Source organism: Moschus berezovskii, chromosome 11 (genome assembly GCF_049115385.1).
Source record: "Moschus berezovskii isolate FMDL1 chromosome 11, NW_MosBer_1.0, whole genome shotgun sequence".
Lineage (NCBI taxonomy): Eukaryota > Metazoa > Chordata > Mammalia > Artiodactyla > Moschidae > Moschus > Moschus berezovskii.
Genome location: NC_142470.1, coordinates 10,109,983 through 10,133,564, shown reverse-complemented (window position 1 = coordinate 10,133,564; position 23,582 = coordinate 10,109,983). Strand labels below are relative to the sequence as shown.

The following is a 23,582-nucleotide window of genomic DNA, read 5'->3' as shown; positions in this document are numbered from 1 at the left end:
TTAGATTATGTTACACATTAATGAAAATGCTGATTTTGAGCTGTCATGACTCCAGTGCTTTTTATACTGTGATAATTATTTTAAAACTTCTGTCTTCTGTGTTGTTGAAAACGTCTTGGCAGAAAGCCTATGTGACCTGATTAAACCTATGAATTGTCAGCTGTGATCTAGAATACTCAGATGAGGTTGCTGACTGGGCATCACTTAGGAAGTTCTTGATTTAAAAGCAAAATTAGATTGAGACTACTGTGCCCAGCACTGCATTGCCATGTTGATGGTATATTTTTAATCCTGTATTTAGTGTCCTGGTTTGATGGCGATTGCTTAACAAATTCATTTAATAATATATATATTTAAAGCATAGCTAATTACCTCATAATGTATGTATTTTTCTTCTCTCCCTGAAATTACATGATGGAAAAGCCCATCTAATCCTGTTTATTTTCTAATTTTTGGATATAGCTTTTAAATATATTATGGGATTTTAAATTCTGTTCTTCCAACAGTATGGAGAAACAGAATAACTGCCTTTTGATGGGTTTGTTTTGTATCCTTGAAATTATTTTTTTCTTTGTCAAAAATCTTGAAAATTTCACCCCCTTCCCATTTTTGCTGAAATCATCTAAACATGGGAAGATTGGGTGTTAGAATATTCTGAGAAGCCAGGGTTACCTTTTTCCAAGGATCTAATCAAAATATATTGAGAAGAGTGATATTAGACATTTCATAGAAGTAAGAATTTTCATACTTACTGGTACTTATTGATAAAATGCAAACAATGACATTCTCAGCATGAATTGTAGTGCACTGATGTTGTTTGATCATTTACTCAAATAAATAAAATACTCACACTATTTGTCCTGTTTCTCGCTTCTTCTCTCTCTGTCTCTCTCTTTCCTTGAAGGTCTCAGCATCAGAGGAGCCCAGGAGGAGGACCCTCCCGATCCCCAGCTAATGAGACTGGACAATATGCTTTTGGCAGAAGGGGTTTCAGGTCCTGAGAAAGGTGGGGGATCGGCGGCAGCAGCTGCAGCCGCGGCAGCCTCTGGAGGTTCTTCAGATAACTCTATTGAACACTCAGATTACAGAGCCAAATTGACCCAGATCAGACAAATCTATCACACAGAACTGGAGAAATATGAACAGGTCAGCAGCCGCCACTCTTATAGTCCTGCACAAACCCTCTGTTGCTCTTCTAATAGAACGCGCTAACTAATTCTGAGGGCTGCGAGGGGTAGGTGTTAATAGAAAGAGCAAAATAAATAAGGTCAATGCAGAAATCCAAGTGAACTGTTGAATTCATGAAATAAAGTCCCTTTGAGATTTTAAGGGGATGCTAAGCCTATTTTATCCCATCTACTTGTTTTAGTTTTACTCATTCCCCACATTACATGCCCTTACAGCCACACCTGCAGCCATCCTTCCCCTGTAACCTCACTGCTTGGTGCTCGTCAAAGCTCTGGATCATTAACATTTATGCACTGGCCTTGTTCATAGCTATTATAACAAATTTTAAGGGGAAACCTTGCCTAGCGAGCTCTGCCTGCTATGCTGTGAGCTCCAGAATCCTCCTAGGAGTTAATTCTTGAGGATTATGCCCAACTGAGGGGAGAGAGCTAACTTAACAAAGTAAGCAGGTTCTGGCCTTTCTCTCTGAGGAGACCTCCCAATATAATTATAGGTTTCCTGGGGAAGAGAACACAAGGCATTGTGTGCTAAATTCCTGATTAGAAAGAAAGTATGGATTAAAAATGCTGTTCTCAGCAATTATATTAACCATACTTCATTGAATCTAAGATATCTTTGGTTTTAAGCTGTATCATTGTGTATGGTACCACCAGCAAGAAAAAGTTAATTGCCCCATTGAAGTATAACATGCCATTGATAGTAAAATGCTTCCCAGAGACGCTAAAATATGGGGTAGTCTTAGATTCAGTGAAATAAGGTAAAATGTTGGTGGTTCATTTTAAACATATTTTAGTTGTTCATTAAAGGCTAAAAACCTGCTTAGTTTGAGGAATTCTCACTAAAAGGTAATTTTAAAAAATTATTATGGAAATGTTTAAGTGTACTTTTAATAAAGAGAATATTAAGCTGAATCCTATGAAACTGCCAGGTTTTTAGGTCATAAATAGTTGGTTATAGAGTTCACCCTAAAATAAGAAACCTCCTAGATACCCATCATCCAGATGAATAGTAAAAATCAATGTCAATCTTATTTTGTCTATCTCCCCTCTATCTCCCCTCTTTTTTTGGGGGGGGAGTATTTTAAAATAAGTCGTAGACATCATATCGTTTCATCCATAGATACTTCACTGTGTAGTCAGGCATTTATTAAAGTTCAAAGACCTTAGTGTGATGTCCTGGTTAGTTTTAATATTGATTTTTCTTCTAAGTTCCCTGTGTAGTTTTAGTTGTATATGTTATTTTTTTCATTGCCTTCTCTAATATTCTGAATATGGTATTAATAAGTAAATGCTGGATTCTGTCCCAGAGGTGAGTGTGTTTTGAGGAATGGTAGAAAGATTTGTGTAGCTTTATGTTAGTATACAATATAAATTAATATTATAAGATGTCTTTTTTCTGAAAAGGCTTTCTTTTTCGTGGAAGATGTGCAAATGAAAATTTTGGAAAAATATCCTGTGTATGTATATTAAAAAATTGAGCTTTCTGATTTGACATATGAATAACTGAGAGTAAACAAAGTAAGTCATGGTTGAAAAGGTTACCCTGAGCATTAACAGTAGAAAACGGCTCTAATTTGTAGGATAACCCTAATTGCATGACTTTATGTTAAATACATCTGTACATACCTACTAAATAAATGCTACTAGTCACTTTGCATGGAAAGATCTATAAAATTAGGGGTCAATTGGCCAGTACTTATAGCTGAGGAATTAAAGTGGTTCCTTACTATCTTCTGCCATATTCCTTCACACCAGCCTCCTTATTTTCTCCCTTTAGCCCTGTTGGAAGTTGGGTGAAACTGGCATCAATCATTGTCATCAAGGTTTTTGTTTTGTTTCTTTTAAAAACACACATATACACACAAGATCTTCATATACTAATCTACTCTTTGTATTTTTGTTTTAAATATCAGACTGGGAAATAATGAATTTTAAAATTTAATCATGAATCTTATTTCTAGATAGGTTCAGTAGCCTAATAAAAACCATTGAATGTATATTTCCTGTCTCATTTTTAACACAAGAAATAATGGATATATGAAATCTATGCAGTATTGTGGACAAATAAAACAAAATGACTAGTTGACTGATTTCAACAGAAATTTAGTTTACAGATTTTCTCCTGTAGGTTCTGAGTTGGTTTAGAAATAACATTAGCATTTAGTTATCTTGAGTGGTCTTTGGGGCTGGTTTTTATTGCTCTCCTGTCTGTGGTTCCTAAGTTTGTTAGGATCAGTGAGTTGACCTAAGATATAGTCTTTTCTTTTCAAACTTTTGGGATACAGGGACATTATCTGGGATAGAACTGTCAAGGATCTACTTTGGAGTCACTAGAAGAGCTGTGAAGAACTAAATGAGATGAAGGCATCAGTTCAGATGAAGGCATGATATTTCTAAAACAGATGATGGTATTATAATTTCCACTTTGCAGATGAGAAAATGAAACTCAAGTAATTTATCCAATGTCACACACCTAGTTAGTGTCAGAATCGGGCTTTGAAATCCATTTCTGAAAATATGCCTGCCTTTCCTGTTGAATTATGCTGCTACTTGTGTATATAAAAGAACAAAACTCAACAGAGTAGATTTTAAAGATCTTATTGGCTTTATTCAGTGATTCATGAATTGGTCAGCATCTCATCTAGCAAATAGAAGGAGCTATACAAAATGAAAGATGCCTGTAGGCAGACAGGAACACGACAAGGAAGTTAGACTACCAATGAAAGAATTGGTTGTGGCAAGTTCACCTTTCTTTAGGGCATGGTAGGTTTCTATCAGGCAGATTACCTCACCCATGCTGACCCAGTAATTCCAGATTGGTTTAGGATTACATTCCTAGGAGAGGCTGAAACTGTAATTATGTAGTCTTGGTTGGGTGACTTGGAGCATAGCATCAGTGACTCCATTTTGGGTCTCTTATCTTGTTTTCAACAATTAGAATTTGCAAATAATTCAGATACATCCCAGTTTTTCTCTGATTTGCTTATGTTGGATTACATTTGGGATGGAATCACAGTAGAGAAGGGCAAAACCCAACTATTTCAATCCCTTTACATTTAGTTACAGTTAATCCCTTAACTATTAAAATCCCTTAGAGATTATATTTTTCCTCCTAAAATTACATGAACATGGGTACTTGAGTGACAGAAACCTTAATAGTAAGTAGGAAGAACATATATGTTAAGGGAGAGGCTTTGTCGGAAAACGGTGTTGAGTCTTTTGCTAAAAGAAATAAACTGCATTGGAATCTCAGAGCTATTTACTCCACTGTGTTTTGCAATGAAGCTGTAATGAAAATGTATCTGAAGCCTGTTTAGATTTAGATTGCCATAAAATTAACAAACACCACCACTGCAGTAAATTAAAGTACCTTATAAACACAGCCACGTTTACAAAGCTAAACAGACTACAGCTCCAGTTAGAGCAAAATTAAATCCAAGCTGCAAGACTCAGCTTTAAAATCCTGTCCTTTTTTTTTACCTCCAGGAAATGTCCTTTGATCACATGTTTACATTATATAGGCTCAGATGTAATGATGCTTAGTGATAATGATCTAAATTCACTTATAGATGCTCTTGAAGTATTAGACATAGAATATATATTAGAGTAAGGTTCTTGAATATTCTGTTCAGTTCAGTTCAGTCGCTCAGTCGTGTCCGACTCTTTGTGACCCCATGAATCACAGCACGCCAGGCCTCCCTGTCCATCACCAAATCCCGGAGTTCACTCAAACTCATGTCCATCGAGTTGGTGATGCCATCCAGCCATCTCATTCTCTGTCGTCCCCTTCTCCTCCTGCCCCCAATCCTTCCCAGCATCAGACTCTTTTCCAGTGAATCAGCTTGTCGCATGAGGTGGCCAAAGTATTGGAGTTTCAGCTTTAGCATTAGTCCTTCCAGTGAACACCCAGGATTGATCTCCTTTAGATCTTGAATATTACTACCCCCTAAAAGGAAAACCAAGCCTATTTTACTTTTCTCTTGTTGATCCTGACACCCAAGAGGAATATGATAATTTTTCAAAGCTTGCAGTTGATTGGGTTGTAATACTTTCATCTTAGGTGCACTGCCTTCCTCTTTAGCTGGGAGAAAAACCTGGTTGCCTCTTTGTCTTCTTGTTGATTAGCTACAAGTTTGTTTTTTTTTTTTAAGAGGAGAAAAACAAATGTTTTATTTTGTGCGTACAGGATCCCCATATATTTATAAGACTCAAAGATGGCCAGGCAGTGGAGGTTTATATGCCATCCCGAGCTATGGGATGGGATTAGCTACAAGTTTTGGAAAATCTTTTTATTCTACCTTTCAAATATGCTCTTATGATTAAAGGCCTAAGTATTAGAGTAGGTGAATTCATAATGAACTTGAGCCAAGCATCCTGGGAAGCCTGCTTTTAAGAATTGAAGGCCTTCTTGATCCTTCTACCTCTCTACCAAAGGGAAATGGATACCATTGGTTTTTGCAAATGAAATTTAACTTCGAGATTTGTTCTGGGATAAAAAGGAAAAGATATATATCATGCCCTGTACAGTTCTTCCACTTTGCTTGTACCAGAAGAAATGCTTGTACACAAGCAATTCACTTCATAATTTACAGTTGCTATAATAGAGATGACATATTGAAAGCTATCTACTATAATTATATTGAAATACATTTTTGCTGAAGGCAAAAGTGTTGTAAGGGTCTCAATCCTCTCTAAGCATCTGGAAACCTGCTTTCTGAGTTCACAGATGTCTTTTGAATTTACCTCAAATCAGGTAAAACATTGGAGCTGAGCAGGTACACTCAATGTGCTCAAGACCAGTTAGGCACTGTTTGGCTAATAAGGACTCCCAGGCTACAGGGGATTGTGAAGGAGGGGAGAATGAATGTGCAGCCTAAACCAGTGTAAAGGCATGGCCTTGTACTTTTTGAGGCTCTCAACAGCATTGTATGTTTGTATTTGATGGCAAGATATTTGCTTATAAAGAATTTTTTTTTGAAACAGATTTTAAAATGCTGATGTTATTACGTGCGAGATTGTGTAACCCACAAACTCCTAATCCCATTTTGCTGTTTGTTCTTAATAGCAAAAATATAGCAGGAAAGACAAAAGGATACTACCTGATGTAAACTTCATATTTCAGTTTCCCAAGCGAGCCTTTGTCATTCATTGCTCCAAGAGAAGGGTTTTACTGCTTTGTCAGCTTTCAAACTGGATCTTTTCCTTGGCTGGGAGGAATGTTTGAGTGTTCCCTTTTTTCCCTTTAAGTTTCTAGCCTGTTGACTCTATGTATCAAATGTATCTTTGACCACAATCTTGATTATGAAATGAATTGTTTTATATTTGAATACTCTCTTTTTTTCCCATTTTTTGGGAAGCAATGTTTGTATTTATTTGAGCAATTGGAAGGCAGACTATGTTAGGTAATTAGAGTAGAAACTTACTTGCAGAATAATACACACAAAAATATGAATTTCATAAAATTACCATTTCTATTATCAATAATAACTGCCATTTATTAAGCATTAATTATGTTCCAGGTTCTGCAATTAACTTAACATGTATTTTATAGTATGATCCTTACAAACCCTCATGAGACAGGTCCACAAACCCTCATGAGACAGGTCCACAAACCATGTGATTGTGTTAAGGTGTGTTGAGGTATGATACAATCTTAAAAAGAGTGGATGTATGTATATGTATAACTGATTCACTCTGCTGTACATCAGAAACTAACACAACATTGTAAACCAGCTATTGTTGTTTAGTCACTAAGTTGTGTCCAATTTTTTTGCTCCAATTAAAAGAAGAACGACAGGTATTTCATCTTTGCAGCTGTTTCGTAGGCATATTGATCTCATTCTGGTTGGCTTAAATAAAAGGTATCTTTGAATGTTGACTTTTATTTGGAAACAAGAAAAATTTGTTGATTTTATAAGCATTACATAAATACAAAATCTATAATATTTGACTAGAGTTACTTGCAAGGTTATAAAGGTATCTAGAAAATTGATGCATGCAAATTTGGGAGTCATCAACTTTTAATAGAGATTTATTCTTTCTTTGAAGAGTGACTTTTTAGAATAGGGAGTATTATGATCTGTTTGCAGTCAGCCTGTCTAGATGTTTACAAAAGGCCAATTCAGTTTTTAGATCTGAACATGAACCATTTTAATACTTCCTCTAAAATAGATGCTTGCTCACCGTCTGATTTTACATTTTTTCTTCAGTGATGGGAACTTACAGGCAAGAAAGGGGTTGAATCTTGAAATAACCATCAAACAAACCACCACAATGAAACAAACAAAACCCTGAAAACTAACTTTGACTGTAAACCAAATATATATGGATATGGAGGAAATAGTTTTATTATCTCCTTTTATAGTTAACAAATACATTTAATAAATATCATTAACAGCATTATAAAAAATCCGGATGTTTCAAGTCCTCAATTATATTACTTAGTTTGAATTTTTAAAGAGAAAGGAACAAATGGCAAGGAGAAAGGCTATTATAAGAATTGATTGAAAATATTTTTTATCAGATGAAGCCTTCCAGTTTATGTTGATTTAAGTATGTTATTACGATGCCTGTTTTAAACAAAACATATATTTTGTCGCATAGTAAACAAAAATGCATCCTAGATAATTTTCAACAGCTGGATTAAAAGAAAAAAGAGGTTTCTGCCATTACTTGTAAGTTAGAAAATTCAAGGAATCAAAACTCACTTCCTAAATCTCCTAGTTAACCAAAGTGTTTCTACATTTGTATTGTGGACATTGACTAGAAAATTCTTAACAGACAATTTCACTTGGAAAAATAAGAAGGCAATGAAAAAATTTTCCAGTGTCTATTTTAAGGATATAGTCTTGTAGGTATGACAGAGGATATGATCAATGTTTAAAATGAGCATCTTGTGTTATAAACAGTACTGATACTAGTATGTGGTTTGGTGGCCCTTCAAAACAACTCTGCGATCATTTGATCATTCTTACTGCACTTACATGTTTAAGAAAGTGTATACCTTTTAAGGAAGAGGAGATGAGGCAGTACTGTGCTCTATTCTGCAACTGGTACAGATGATGCTGTAAATGAGGCTGTAATTTACTTTCAGTGGTAAAAAGGAAAAAAATCACTTTGCCTAAAGTGTATGCATCTTTCTTAAGGGTGTACCCAGTTTTAATTATCTAAATGTAAATACTTAACGAATTTTACTTAGAGTAATGAGCTAAAGTGCACACTACATAAATGAGATGTTCTAATTAATCATGTATGAACTACTGGTTTAAAGAAAAGCTATGTGAATTCTGTGAATGTTGGGCTATTGCCAAATTGCTAATCATCATTTGCATTCATAGATGACTTCACTTAATAAGTTGTGAGATGTTCAGCAAATGTTTTAGGAAATTATGAGTTTTTAGATGCAGAAACTTTTTGCTTTTAACCCTTGTTTTTAACACAACCCTGTGGCTGCTTCTTAGAAACCATAGGCAGACATTCATTCTGGGAGAGATTAAAATACAGCCAGAGAAAAACAGAGTCAGAGAAGAACTGGAAAAAAAAAACAACCCTCCGGTATCACTCACACAGGAGACTTGAATGATCTATCAAGACATACAACTCTGTCATAGACATACGTTGCCATAATGTGTGAACTAGATTTGTAGGAATTAGCATTGTTACCTGTGCAGATTAGAAATACCCTGGTACAGCAGTTCTCAAACTTTTTGGTTTTAGAACTTGAATTCTTAAAAATTATTGGAGATCTCCTAAGAGCTTTTGTTCAGTGGATTATATCTATCAATGTATTATAATAGAAATTAAAACAGAACAAATTAAAGTATGTATTAATGTAAAAAACAGTAATGAACCATTATCTGTTTAATATAATATTTTTTAAAAAATCGCATTAAAAAAAAACACTTCAACATTTAGAAGAATGTCATTGCTTTTACATTTTTGCAAAATTTTGTCATGTTGGGCTTAATAGAAATCACCTGGATTCTTAAATGTGTTTCTGTGGTCAGTCTCCTTTCCTGTGGTTGAAGTATATGAAGAACACCTGTCCTCACACAAATATGTTATTGGAAAAGGGAGGGGTGTATTGATAGCCTTTTAAAATACTTATGGATATTATTATCTTGTATTATACCAAAACTTAACAAGTTGTAGTAGCCTAAATATTAGCTATCATGAGTCTGAAATCATACCAACTTTTTGTACTCAGTTCCTTTAAAATCTGTTGGTCTAGTGTACACTTTGAATGGATCTTCTACTTACACATATTTTTGTAACATCATGCATTGATCATTTGAAAAATAATGGTTCACTGAGTTATGTACATCTTCCAATGTTAACACCTTATATAACATCAAAATGTCATATTTATTAATATCATCACCAAAGTAATCAGAAAGTCTGCTAGAAACTGTCAAGCTCAAGGTAGTAGATGCAGGCTTTCCAGAATTTCACCATTGGCACAACTACTGTCAGCTATTTTCCTTGATGTGACAAGCTTACTTGGTTCATTTTTGAGAAAATATCTACCAAATACCCAACTCAGAATAATTAAAATAATTTGTTGATTTTACTTTCAAATAAAAATGGTATTCCATGAAAGAGACATCAACTCACAACTTGAACAATCACACAAGAGCTTTTTCTCAAACAACCATCCTTTGATAAGCAGTTGAAGTCCTTTTGGTACTCTTCCCATTTTATCACACAGAATGTTAAAGATGCAGTCAGTGTGAGATGTAATAAAATGAATACTTTCTCTTGCTTTATCAAGACATTCCTAAGTGAAACTGCCTTCTCTGGGTGTGGTGGTGGGGTTATGTGAATCTATGGTATAAAGAATAAAAAGGAACATCAAAGATGACTTAATATACTATTTCCCAGAGAATTTTTGTTAGTATGTTGGTCCACAAGATGTTACAGAGCTGTGCTGTCCACTATGGTTGCCACTAGTCATAAAAAGCTGTTGAATCCTTGAAATCTAGCTCATCTGGAATGAGATGTGCTTTTGTAAATGTAAAATATATACTGAGTTTCAAAGTGTGTGAAAAAAAAATGGAACATATCTCATTAGCAGTTTTCTAAAGATACTATTTTGTGTTGAAATGTTAATATTTTTCATATATTGGGTTAAATAAAATATGTTGTTAAAATTGGGCTTCCCTGGTGACTCAGCGGTGAAGAATCTGCCTGCAATGCAGGAGACCAGGGTTGGGAAGGGTTTGATGCCTGGGTTGGGAAGATCCCCTGGAGAAGGAAATGGCAACCCCATCCAGTATTCTTGCCTGGGAAATCCTATGAACAGAGGAGTCTGGCGGGGTACAATCCACGGGGTTGCAAAAGAGTTGGACACGATTAAGTGACTAAACTACCACCACATTGTTAAAATTAATTGCACCTAATTTTTATTTTTTTATGTGGCTATTAGAAAAATTATAATTTCATATGTGAAAAATAAAACACATTTGGGGAAAATAGTCAATGCAATAGGAAAAACATTAAATGACCAAAAAATTTTTTTTCATATGTGGCTCACAATATTCTTCTTTTAGACAGCACTGCTCTAGATAAAAGTTTTGTGACCAAATTTATTTGGTCAAAGTTGGATACACCATTCTCCCTTGAAGATTTATGATGATGCATGTTGGCATATTGAAAGTACTAAGGAATCCTGCCCCTCCCCCCAAAATTTTAAATTATGGTTAACCCCCCATTTCCCAAACATACTGTATTAACATTTTATAGAACTAATTTATAAAAGTCTGTGTCCAAATTTGCTGATTTCAATTTGCTCTTCGAGTTTGCTTTTCTTCATTTTACTAATAAGAAAACTGAGGACTGGAGTTTATCAAATTATAGAATTTAAAATTATATGAATATCTCTTTTGAGAAAGTACCAGAAAAAAATTATATGTATATTTCTTGGCAGGATGACCACTTATTTTCAGCTTGGCACAAGATAGTCTATGTTGATAATATAGTGGGGAAAATCTTAAATTTACTTCTCTTTACTATGGTTTCCTTAAAGATGGAAAGAACTTCCACTTTTAAAGCTACAAAATTCCTTAATGTTTTACTGTCCCATAACCCCAGACAATAATTTTTAGCCTTTTAAAATTATAGACTGGCTAAGAATCTGAAACGAGAAGAGAAACCCCACAGGTTGTCCCCTCAGGAAAGACAAATGTGCATATAACTTGAATAAGATTTGAAAGAGTGTCATGTACACTCTAGACCTCTCCATGGACTGCAGGTTAAAAATTCGTCAGTTATAAAGGTTTGTCAGGGATAATGTATTTATAGATATTAAGCAACATTACTCTTGAATTGTAATACAAAACCCACCAATCCATAGGTGGCTGTTGAATGACTCTGTGTGTGCTGTGCAAATCCACACTCTGAAGAATCCCATAATCACCACTTTAAGGGTACTTAAAACATAAAAACTTTAACTGGTAAGCAAGACTCATTTTACCTCACCTTAGAAATATTTATATAAAAGCTTCGCTTAAAGTAACCAAAACAGTGTCCTTAAAAGTAAGTTCTCTCATGAGCAGTTAGAAAAACCATACTGTTCTATATGTTCAGGATGTCTGTAGGGAAATTATGTTATTAATTATTATATAATGTTATATCTTCAAAAGATGTCTTGCCATGATCAATCATTGTTCTGTCTGCTTACCCTAGTAAGCATCCATGCAATAAGATGCAAAATCTCCTGTCTTTAAAACAAACAAACAAACAAAAATACCAGAAGGTATTGTTTTTATGCAGAGATATAGACAGATGCTTTATTCACCAAGGTGATACTGGATATCTGTATAGGCCCAGTTACATGGTTTTGTAGATCTAAAGAATATAGGTGAGCCGAAAGGGACAGGGACAGGATTTTTAACTAAAATGTTTCAGACCCATATCTGATTCTTATTTTCCTGCTGCCCCTTCCCTGAGGAGTTGAGCTGCTTTATCCCTCTTTAAGAAATAGTGTAGATCCACAAATAAGGCCCACACCACAGCTATGTTATACTAGGACATTGGCATAGCGTCCAAGGCCCTTTATGTGCTAGTGGAAATCTAAACTCCCTCTTCTCCTGTACCCTTTTCTCTGTCCCTCTGAACTAGCTTATCCCATTATTTTCAGGGTTTTTTTTTTTCTCTTGTGCCTGGAATTCCTCTTGATTTCCACCTTTATTCCACTTTAAAAAAATTTTACCCATTCTTTAAAGCCCTGATTTCACTTTTGCCATGAAGTGATCATTGTTTCCCAATGAGAATACTTACTCCTTGGAACTTAGGGAACACTTTTCCTGTGATGCTTTGCATGGCCTGCCTTGTTTAAGAATTCGTTTTTATATATTTTATTGCACTGAAGGTCAGATCTACATCTTGCTCATTTATGTGTCCCTTCACTGCATTTGGAAGAGTTTGAACTTCATAGTGTTTCAGTAAACATTTGTTAAACCCCAGAGGAAATAAGAGGTGCTTAGTATTATAACATGGAGAAGGAAATGGCAGCCCACTCAAGTGTTCTTGTCTGGAGAATCCCAGGGACAGGGGGGCCTGGTAGGCTGCAGTCCATGGGGTCACTCAGTTGAACACGACTGAGCGACCTCACTTTCCCTTTTCACTTGCACGCATTGGAGAAGGAAATGGCAACCCACTCCAGCGTTCTTGCCTGGAGAATCCCGGGGACCGGGGAGCCTGGTGGGCTGCCGTCCATGGGGTCGCGCAGAGTCGGACACAACTGAGCAACTCAGCAGCAGCAGTATTATAACATGTATCTGTACTTATGTACAGAAATTGGTACAGAGCATCCTCCAGCGGGAAAACCTCATTTTGAAAGTGGGCTGAAGGTGATAGGAAGGGCAGTTGAGTGCTGTTCCCCTTGCATGCCTGGCCATTCATAGTTCCAGAGTTCTCATGCCCCTATCTGGTTATCACTGCCATTTCACAAGTGTCTTCGTTTTCACTTTACCTACTACACAATGCCATTGGAGGTTGCAAATGAGATAGAAATTCAGATGAGTTAATGTCTTGGTGTGATAATATAAAATACCAGATTCCTAAGGAGTGATTTTTTTTTTTCCCCTTACAGGCATGTAATGAATTCACTACACACGTGATGAACCTTCTCCGAGAGCAGAGTAGAACACGTCCCATTTCCCCAAAAGAGATTGAAAGAATGGTGGGCATCATCCATCGAAAATTTAGTTCCATTCAGATGCAGCTCAAACAAAGTACTTGTGAAGCAGTTATGATTTTAAGATCAAGGTTCCTTGATGCCAGGTATGTGAGGCCACAAATCCATTGCATGACTTTTTTTTTTTTTCTTTTCACTCTTTGTGTATTATTTTATGTAATTCTGGCCAGTTGGTCTTAGATTCTTCTTTAATTTGGCTTTGAGAGCCCTTCTCTACAATGGATAGGTAATTCACCTCATGGTGCCTGCAATGTCAAGCCTCTTCTTGTCTGGGGGTGGTAGTGCTATTGGCTACCAATTTGGTGACTCAATTTGGACTTCCCTCAGATGATAAAGTGTCTGCCTACAATGCAGGAGACCTGGGCTCGATCCCTGGATTGGGAAGATCCCCTGGAGAAAGGAATGGCTACCCACTCCAGTATTCTTTTTTTTTTTTTGAATTTTATGTGAGAGTTTATTTTTATTTTTTAATATAAATTTATTTATTTTAATTGGATGCTAATTACTTTACAATATTATATTGGTTTTGCCATACATTGACATGAATCTGCCATGGGTGTACATGTGCTCCCCATCCTGAACCCCCCTCCCACCTTCCTCCCCATCCCATCCCTCTGGGTCATCCCAGTGCACCAGCCCTGAGCATCCTGTATCATGCATCGAACCTGGACTGGTGATCTGTTTCACATATGATAATGTACATGTTTCAATGCTATTCTCCTAAAGCGTCCCACCCTTGCCCTCTCCCACAAAGTCTAAAAGACTGTTCTATACATTTGTGTCTCTTTTGCTGTCTCACATACAGGGTTATCGTTACCATCTTTCTAAATTCCACATATATGTGTTTGTATACTGTATTGGTGTTTTTCTTTCTGGCTTACTTCACTCTGTGTAATAGGCTCCAGTTTCATCCACCTCATTAGAACTGATTCAAATGTATTCTTTTTAATGGCTGAGTAATACTCCATTGTATATATATACCACAGCTTTCTTTTTTTTTTTATTGTATACCCTTTTGATTATTTTATTTTTACAATATGTTTTTTATTTTAAAATTTAAGAGTAAACATTAAAAAACGGTTTCCCTGGTTTTGTTTGGCCAGGTGGTTGACATTCTTGCCTTGGTTTTATTTATTTTATTTATTTTTTTCTTATTTATTTTTTAAAATTAATTTATTTTTTATTGGAGGCAAATTATTTTACAATATTATATTGGTTGGTTTTGCCATACATTGACATGAATTCGCCCTGGGTGTACATAAGTTCCCCCTCCTGAACCCCCCTCCCACCTCCCTCTTCCCTTTATCCTCCCTCTGGGTTGTCCCTGCACGCCAGCCCTGAACATCCTATAACATGCATCGACCCTGAACTGGTGATTTGTTTCACATATGACAACATACATGTTTCAATGCCATTCTCCCAAATCATCCCACCCTCACCCTCTCCCACAGAGTCCCAAAGACTGTTCTATACATCTGTGTCTCTTTTGCTGTCTCGTATACAGGGTTATCATTAGCATCTTTCTAAATTCCATATATATGCGTTAGTATAGTGTATTGGTGTTTTTCTTTCTGGCTTACTTCACTCTGTATAATAGGCCCCAGTTTCATCCACCTCATTAGAACTGATTCAAATGTATTCTTTTTAATGGCTGAATAATACTGCATTGTGTATATGTACCAAAGCTTTCTTATCCATTCGTCTGCAGATGGACATCTAGGTTGCTTCCATGTCCTGGCTATTATAAACAGTGCTGCAATGAACATTAGAGTACATGTGTCTCTTTCAGTTCTGGTTTCCTCAGTGTGTGTGCCCAGGAGTGCGATTGCTGGATCATATGGCAGTTCTATTTCCAGTTTTTTGAGGAATCTCCACACTGTTCTCCATAGTGGCTGTACTAGTTTGCATTCCCACCAGCAGTGTAAGAGGGTTCCCTTTTCTCCACATCCTCTCCAGCATTTATTGCATGTAGACTTTTGGATAGCAGCCATTCTGACTGGTGTGAAATGGTATCTCATTGTGGTTTTGATTTGCATTTCTCTGATTATGAGGGATGTTGAGCATTTTTTCATGTGTTTGTTAGCCATCTTTATGTCTTCTTTGGAGAAATGTCTGTTTAGTTCTTTGGCCCATTTTTTGATTGGGTCATTTATTTTTCTGGAATTGAGCTGCAGGAGCTGCTTGTGTATTTTGGAGATTAATCCTTTATCAGTTGCTTCATTTGCTATTATTTTCTCCCATTCTGAAGGCTGTCTTTTCACCTTACTTATAGTTTCCTTTGCTGTGCAGAAGCTTTTGATTTTAATTAGGTCCCATTTGTTTATTTTTGCTTTTATTTCCAATATTCTGGGAGGTGGTTCTTGGAGGATCCTGCTGTGATTTATGTCAGAGAGTGTTTTGCCTACATTCTCCTCTAGGAGTTCTATAGTTTCTGGTCTTACATTTAGCTCTCTAATCCATTTTGAGTTTATTTTTGTGTATGGTGTTAGGAAATGTTCTAGTTTCATTCTTTTACAAGTGGCTGGCCAGTTTTCCCAGCACCACTTGTTAAAGAGACTGTCTTTTCTCCATTTTATATTCTTGCCTCCTTTGTTAAAGATAAGGTGTCCATAGGTGCGTGGATTTATCTCTGGGTTTTCTATTTTGTTCCATTGATCTATATTTCTGTCTTTATGCCAGTACCATACTGTCTTGATGACTGTGGCTTTGTAGTAGAGCCTGAAGTCTGGCGGGTTAATTCCCCCAGTTCCATTTTTCTTCCTCAAGATTGCTTTGGCTATTCGAGGTTTTTTGTATTTCCATACAAATTGTGAGATTATTTGTTCTTGTTCTGTGAAAAATATCGTTGGTAGCTTGATAGGGATTGCATTGAATGTATAAATTACTTTGGGTAATATACTCATTTTTACAATATTTATTCTTCCAATCCATGAACATGGTATATTTCTCCATCTATTAGTGTCCTCTTTGATTACTTTCAGTAATGTTTTATAGTTTTCTACGTACAAGTCTTTTGTTTCCTTAGGTAGATATATTCCTAAGTATTTAATTCTTTTCGTTGCAACAGTGAATGGAATAGTTTCCTTAATTTCTCTTTCTATTTTCTCATTATTAGTGTATAGGAATGCAAGGGATTTCTGTGTGTTGATTTTATATCCTGCAACGTTACTGTAATAATCATTGATTAGCTCTAGTAGTTTTCTGGTAGAGTCTCTAGGGTTTTCTGTGTAGAGGATCGTGTCATCAGCAAACAGTGAAAGTTTTACTTCTTCTTTTCCAATTTGTATTCCTTTTATGTCTTCTTGCCTGGAGAATTCCATGGACAGAGGACCCTGGCAGGCTACAGTCCATGGGGTTGCAAAGAGTTGAACACGACTAACAATTCCCTTTCTGGTGTCTCGGGAAACAAATAGTGTTAGTGCTGGTAATAATGACTTTGTAATATGTAGCCTTTTAAGTTTGATGCTAAAAAGTATTTTTAAGGATAGCATTCAGTATGTAACTTTGTTTTAAAGCAGGTTTGTTTTCTAAGAATTTCTTAATATTATGTTGCTTGTGTATATTAAAAGAAAATCCTTCAAGATACAGATATTTCTAAGAAGGAAGTGGTATTGTAGTTACCACAAAACCCCAAACTTTGTTTTTCCAAATCTAGAGGAAAGCTTGTGAGTTTCTCCTGTAGGGATACATATTTCCCTTTTATCTGAAGCTTTCACCATTTTCACAGGAGTTAGCTAATAAATTGCATGTGATGTTTTAGACCTACTGGGTGATAAAACAGAGGAACTGTCGAGTTCCTACTCTATACTGCCTCTACAGGAAAGCCTCTTGGGCATTGCTAAAGCTTGCAATCAGTCTTCAACATAGTAAAGGGGTTTCTATTTTGTTTTGCTTTCTCTCCCTTGGAATCTCACAGAGGTGATAAATATTGTCCAAATTTCACAATATTAAAGAAAATAGCTAAATTAGCATCTCAACTGGAAAATAGAATGTGAGGAACAGTCTTCATGCCAGAGCTCTAACCTGGAGCCAGATAGGAAACATGCCACCTGATTATGCTCCTACTCTATCATCTTTGTTTCCTTCTTCCATACTGAATTAGTCACTAGAACTCACCAGTGCTTTGTTTTCAGCATTTCTTGTATTAGCTCTTTTTTTCCATCCAAACTTGCACTGCTCGGTTCATGTTCTTCTATTTGTACCTGGGCTAGCACAGTACCGTCCCACTGTACTTTTCTTCTGCTCATCCTCCATGGCCCTTTTATGATGGACTCATTGCTTTACTTAAAAACCATAGTGGTTTTTCAATGTTGGATAACACATGCACACAACTTAACCTGGCATTTGAGGTCTTATGTGACCTGTCCCAGCCCAGATTACTTTTTTGTTGTTGTTATGATTTAAGTTTTATTTCTTATTTTTCCTATTTAACAAATACTAAGCTCACTATGAAAAATTTGGAAAACATGTAGACTTGAAGGATGAGTGATTAAAGACAATCACATTTTTTACTACCCAATGGGAAAAAAAAGTCACTGTAAATATTTTAATATATTCCTTTCTGGTTTGTGGTACTTTTTTGTTTCATGTTCTTGTGATGGTACAATATGCATAATTTAGTTTGCTTTTTAAAAAACTTACCATGAATAGGTAAACATTTTTCATATAGTATGAACTATTTTAAATGTTAATTGTTGAAGTCTACCAGATGGATATATGATAAATAATTAACTTAGACATCTTTTCAATTTTGAGCATTTAAGTTGTTCCTGTTGATTTCCATGATAACCTCTTCTTTCCAGTTCCTTTCTTCTTTCCATCTAAATATTTATTTGTGCTGAGGATATTTAAAGGTAAACAAGATTGGTTAACATACTTGCCCCAATTGAGTTTACATTCTACCTGGGGAAATAGGCAATAAACAAGTAAACAAATATGCTGTAGTAGTTTGCTCAATAATGTAGTGAAATACGATAGAATGGTAAATGCTACAAGGAAAAAGAAAAGCAAGGTAAAGGGAGAGAAAATGATGGAGAGAAGGTACTGTTTTAGACAGATTTTTATTGCAATTAGTCTTTTAGTAAAAATCTTTATGCTTTCAACCTTGTGATCTTTAGAATTATTTCCTAAGGATTAATTCTCAGAAAAGGTATTATTAGATCAAAATGTGAACATTTTTAGTGCTCTTAATATATCACTAAATTGTTCTTTCCTCTGTTTAATCCAAAATGAAATACCTCTTGGTCTCAGCCATTTCCTCTGACTAGAATTCTTTCTTTTCCTCTGCCTAACCACCTCTTCCACTACCACCCCTCAACTCCTATCCCCAGCCTTCCACAACAAGTCATATTCTGTCAACCATTTCCCCAACTTGGTCACCAGTAATGAGTTGTCACCTGTGAGGGTGTCTAGCATGGAGCCTGAAATGGAGGCAACACTCATGTTTGTTGATTTAGTGAGACCTTGCTCATCCTTCCAGGCCTGGCCTAAATGGTCCCTTTTAGGAAGCTCACTTCAGTCCCTCCACTGGACTGGTCCATGCCTTCTCGTGAACACTGATACTGTGTTGATACCATTCTCCATTCAGACTGCCTTTACTGTAGCTTTTCAGGATCATTTCTTCTTTTCCTGAGTAAGTCACATTGTTACAGACAGCAATGGCCAAGTCTTATACATATCCATTCCCCACAATTCCAGTGTCTTATAGTGTAACAGACTGCAAAAAATTCTTTATTGACTAACCAGATGAATGAATAATTCCACTTACTACTTATAATAGCTCAAAGCATTAAGGAAGTAGTATTAGGAAACCAAAACCATTCTTAAATTGTCAACATTGAGCATTTTAATGAAAAGTATTATGTAACAAAGATATTTAAAAGTACTTTTTTCAGAGAAAGGAGACGTATATAGACACCTATGGCTGATTCAGTTTGATGTACAACAGAAACTAATACAATATTGTAAAGTAATTATCCTCTAATTAAAAATAAAAATTTTTTTAAAGTACTCTTCAGAAAGAAATCTTTCCTAACACAGCTGCTGTTCTTATTTCTACAGATAGTTTCCCATTCTTGTCAACATGCATGCTTTTTTTTTTTCTTCACATAACTGCATTCATAATGTATACATCTAAATGATTTATACTTCTTCCAAGAAGAGAAAGGAAGTTAACAAGCCAGAGTGAGCAGAGCCAGGTTGAGGCTGTGGCAGAACTTGAAGCAGAGTCCCTTCTCCCACAGAGATTGCTGTTAGGAATGTTGTAAGGCCTATGGGACACAGACCCGGAACGGAGGCACCGCTGCACACTGGCCTGAGGCACAGCCATTTAGAGAGTGGTGAAGCCTGGGGGGAACAAAACTTAGGGGGAATGCTTAATGGGCATTTTCTAAAGAATGTTTTTCTGAAAAATAAATGAAGTACAAGACTGAATTCTCTCTTCCGCCTTCGAGTGAATGCAAATACTGAGCTTTGCTTCCATCTATTCTTGTAGTGCTCTCAGCAAGCCCTCTGCACTGAGAAGGCAAGGTTTTCTGCTCCAGGCAAACATGCCTATTCAGATATATGATCCCCTTGCTCACCCTGGCTTTTTGTAAAGCCATACTCACATTTTCTTGGTAATTGGACAAGCCGAGGCATGTACCGGTGTAGAACAGTTAGGAATAAATTTGTGTCGGTCCCTCTACTCCTCTAGTAGAAGGGCTATAGTTGGGATGCAGCCAGACTGTCTGGGCTGAGTTATTCTATTCTGCCCATAAATCTGTTCTCTGAGGTTTTTTCGTGTTTTCTAAAACCAACCACTCCTAGGCGATATCAATAAACGAGCCAAACTTATCTTTACTCTCCCAGTATGTTTCTGCTCATTCCTCCTTTCATAAGTCTTCATTTTCCAAAGAAATGCCCTCGTGTGATTCACTCCACCATACCTGGTCTTGCTGCTGGATTCCATGTTTTACACTGAGTCACAAGCTCACATACGTACATGTAATGGAATTGAGTGGAGTGGCTGGATGAGGGGCAGTGAAGATTAGAGCAAATGGGTACACATCTGAGGGGACAGCCACCACTTAGCTGGCTGCCTTCTGAGAATGTGAGCCTGGTGTGACTGATCTTCCAAGTTTTCATAGGCAGCCAGAAACCTTTACAAGCAGGTCATTACTGTACTGTCTCAACAAGCATTATCTGTGGGCCCGGTAATTACTTGTAGGCTTGACAGTTTAAGTATCTATTCTAGATCTTTTCTACCCTACGCACCCACTCACCTACTCATCAGACTTGAAAAGCCCCAGGAAAGGGCTTTGTTTTTCTTGTCAACAATGCATGACTCCTGTAAAAATGCTGATTGCTCTTCTTGCTGTACGTTTCTTTTCATCTGTGTCTTTCCTCACCACCTCCCCTATCCAGCTCATCATCAAATCCTGTTGATTTTAATTCCCAAATAGATTTTGACTCTCTTCTTCATCCCTCAGGAAACAATGGTTTAACCTTCCAAAAAATTATTGAAATTAAGAAATTTCAGGTCTCATAACTTGAGATGTTTTGATCAGACCTAGATTTCTTGCTCCCTTGACTCTCCCTTAATGTTGAAACAGAGATCACATACTTAATCTGCCATGTTAGTGACATCATTTTAACTAGAAGAATCTTGTAGGATATGCACATTTACAACTGCCTACTGATGCTGTCTTTCCTGAGTATATGCTATCACAATTAAGATCATTAAGATTATTTGTAAGACAATATTAGGAAAATTATTTGGGGAAAGTGTTTTCAGTTACTAGAGAATTTAATTTAAAGTGAATTTTGACAGATGCTAATTTTCATGCTGGAATTCTTTAAAATCTTAATAATAAGACCCAAATATAAATGACATTTTTGCTATTTGAAATACCTTGTCAGCAAATACTTGATCTTCTGACATTCTGCCACCCCTTCCCAATAAAAATAAAGAACTTGTCCTCCCTTAGTTTTTCCCTGGTGAGCAAATCATACCTGGGACCAGGCAGTTACTTAAGAAGAAAAATCCAGAAATTCTTGATGTATTTTTTCCCCCTTACCTTCCTTCTCTGTATTCCCCCACTTATTCCCCCCATCCAGTTTATCATCAAGTCCTATTGCTTTTACTTTTCAAACAGAGCTTGAATCTTTTTATTTCCATTACTCTCACCCTGTTGCCAAGTTACAGTCATCTCTCAATTTGACCATTGCTGTTGTCTCTTTAAATATCTCTACATTTCCTTTCATGCCCTCCTCCAGCTATTCTCAGTAGTCACAACGATCTTTTTAAAATGTAAAACTTAATACCTTTAATAGCTTCCTATTGCACTTAAAATTCAAAAATCCACAGAGGGTCTACTACGCCTGTGTAATCTGGCCCCTGTCCATCCTTCCAGACTCATCTCACGTATTTCCTGATTTTTTCTATGCTCCAGCCTCCTCTAGCCCTTTAGGTTGGCCAAGCTTTTTTCCTGTTTGAAGACCATTACCTCTGCTTATTTCTCTTCCTTCTACTCTTTGTCTGACTAAGTCATACACACTCTCCAGGTCTCAGATTAAATGTCACTCCTTCAAGGACACCCTTCCTGACTCCATAATCTGTGTTAGGTTTCCTTCTTAGACACTTTCATTATACCTTATACTTTTTCTTCATGGTACTTGACATGATCACCATAATTTATAAGTATTTATTTCTGTGGTGCTTATCTAATGTCTTTCTTTTCCTAACTCTCTAATCTCCTATAAACTTCCCTAGTAGCCCTTATGTGTTTTGTTCCAACTGTATCCTTATTGAATATCTAGAACACATTAGATCCTTAATAAGTATTTGCTGAATAAATTAAATATTGAAGTGAATTGTGCTTCACATTCTAGAGTTTTTCTTAGTTATCCTACATCTTAATGTGAATTGGATAGTTCTCTGGAGAATGCCAAGAGTATAATTTACAATATCATGATGATACATGAGACCCTGAGAATGTTAAAAAATAGAAATCTAACTTTTTTTGTATAATCCTAAGTGGTTAATGTGGATTATAACTACTATTCTCTTTTTGGTTCCTTCATAGACGAAAAAGGCGTAACTTCAGTAAACAGGCCACAGAAATCTTGAATGAATATTTTTACTCACACCTCAGCAACCCCTACCCCAGTGAAGAAGCCAAAGAGGAGCTGGCCAAGAAGTGCAGCATCACAGTATCCCAGGTGAGAGGGGATGCCATAGGTGTGTTTTATTCCTTCATTGATTATAGGAACCCTGCTTTTCTCCTCAGGGTGTTTTTATCAAATTTCATATCCAAATGTTTCATCATCAAAGAAGATATAAGGAAAACATAGATATTTCCACATTTTTATGCAAGCTTTTAAAGCTTAGATAATTTCTTTTCATCCTAAATGTCAAAGAATCAAAGTGATCCCCGCTTCCCTAACACACATCTTCTGTAGAAAGAACAGAAACATAACTCGGGGACAGACGTGGTTTACACTCACATTACTCTTCGGTAAACAGCATGGAGTTTTGCTTTCCCGATTTAGATGACTGGTCTAAGCTTCTACCAGTGAGAAACCAACGTATTTGTTGTCAAAAGGAAGTTTCATATAGCTCTGTGATGAAAGCTTTGAGGAGTTCTCCAAGTCCTTTGATATTTGAGTTTCAAAGATTTCTTTGCTTTTTTGTTATCAATGAAATAGAAGAATTAAATTCATGCCTACCCCTGTTTTTGTTTTTGTTATTTTTTTAAATGTCTATTTGTAATAAATCATGCCCTGGAAGTTAGCTTTCATCTTCTAACAAAAATACACTTAATTTTAGGCAGACAGACTTGTTTTATTTTTAATGTATTTGGCTGCATGAGGTGTTAGTTGCAGCAAGTGGGATCTTCATTGCATCATGAAGGAACTTTGCTTGTGACACACGGACTCTCCGGTTGTGGCATGAGCTCAATCGTTGCGGCACATGGGCCCCGTTGCTCCACTAGCATGTGGGATCTTAGTTCCCCAACCAGGGATTGAACCCACTTCCCCTGCACTGGAAGGCAGAGGGAAATCCCAGACTTGGTTTTTAGACTGAGGGTTGGAGACAAATAAATAACCAAGTAATTGTACCTCCTTAAAAAATAAGTATATTCTATTGGCATTAGTGCCAAAATATAATTTTACTTAAGTTCTCATTATTATTGTTTATAGATTATAACTTGAATAAC

General features: G+C 36.3%; 1 protein-coding gene across 3 annotated transcripts in view; it reads left to right on the top strand.

Annotated features, from left to right (window-relative positions):
• Positions 1-23,582, top strand: part of PBX3 (PBX homeobox 3) — a 227,916-nt gene that overhangs the window by 160,665 nt on the left and 43,669 nt on the right. For all 3 annotated transcript variants that reach the window (XM_055399132.2, XM_055399134.2, XM_055399133.2), the window contains exons 3-5: positions 905-1,146; positions 13,279-13,469; positions 22,449-22,584. In XM_055399132.2, coding sequence (XP_055255107.1) covers positions 905-1,146; positions 13,279-13,469; positions 22,449-22,584 — 569 coding nt within the window. The remainder of the gene's footprint in view (positions 1-904; positions 1,147-13,278; positions 13,470-22,448; positions 22,585-23,582) is intronic.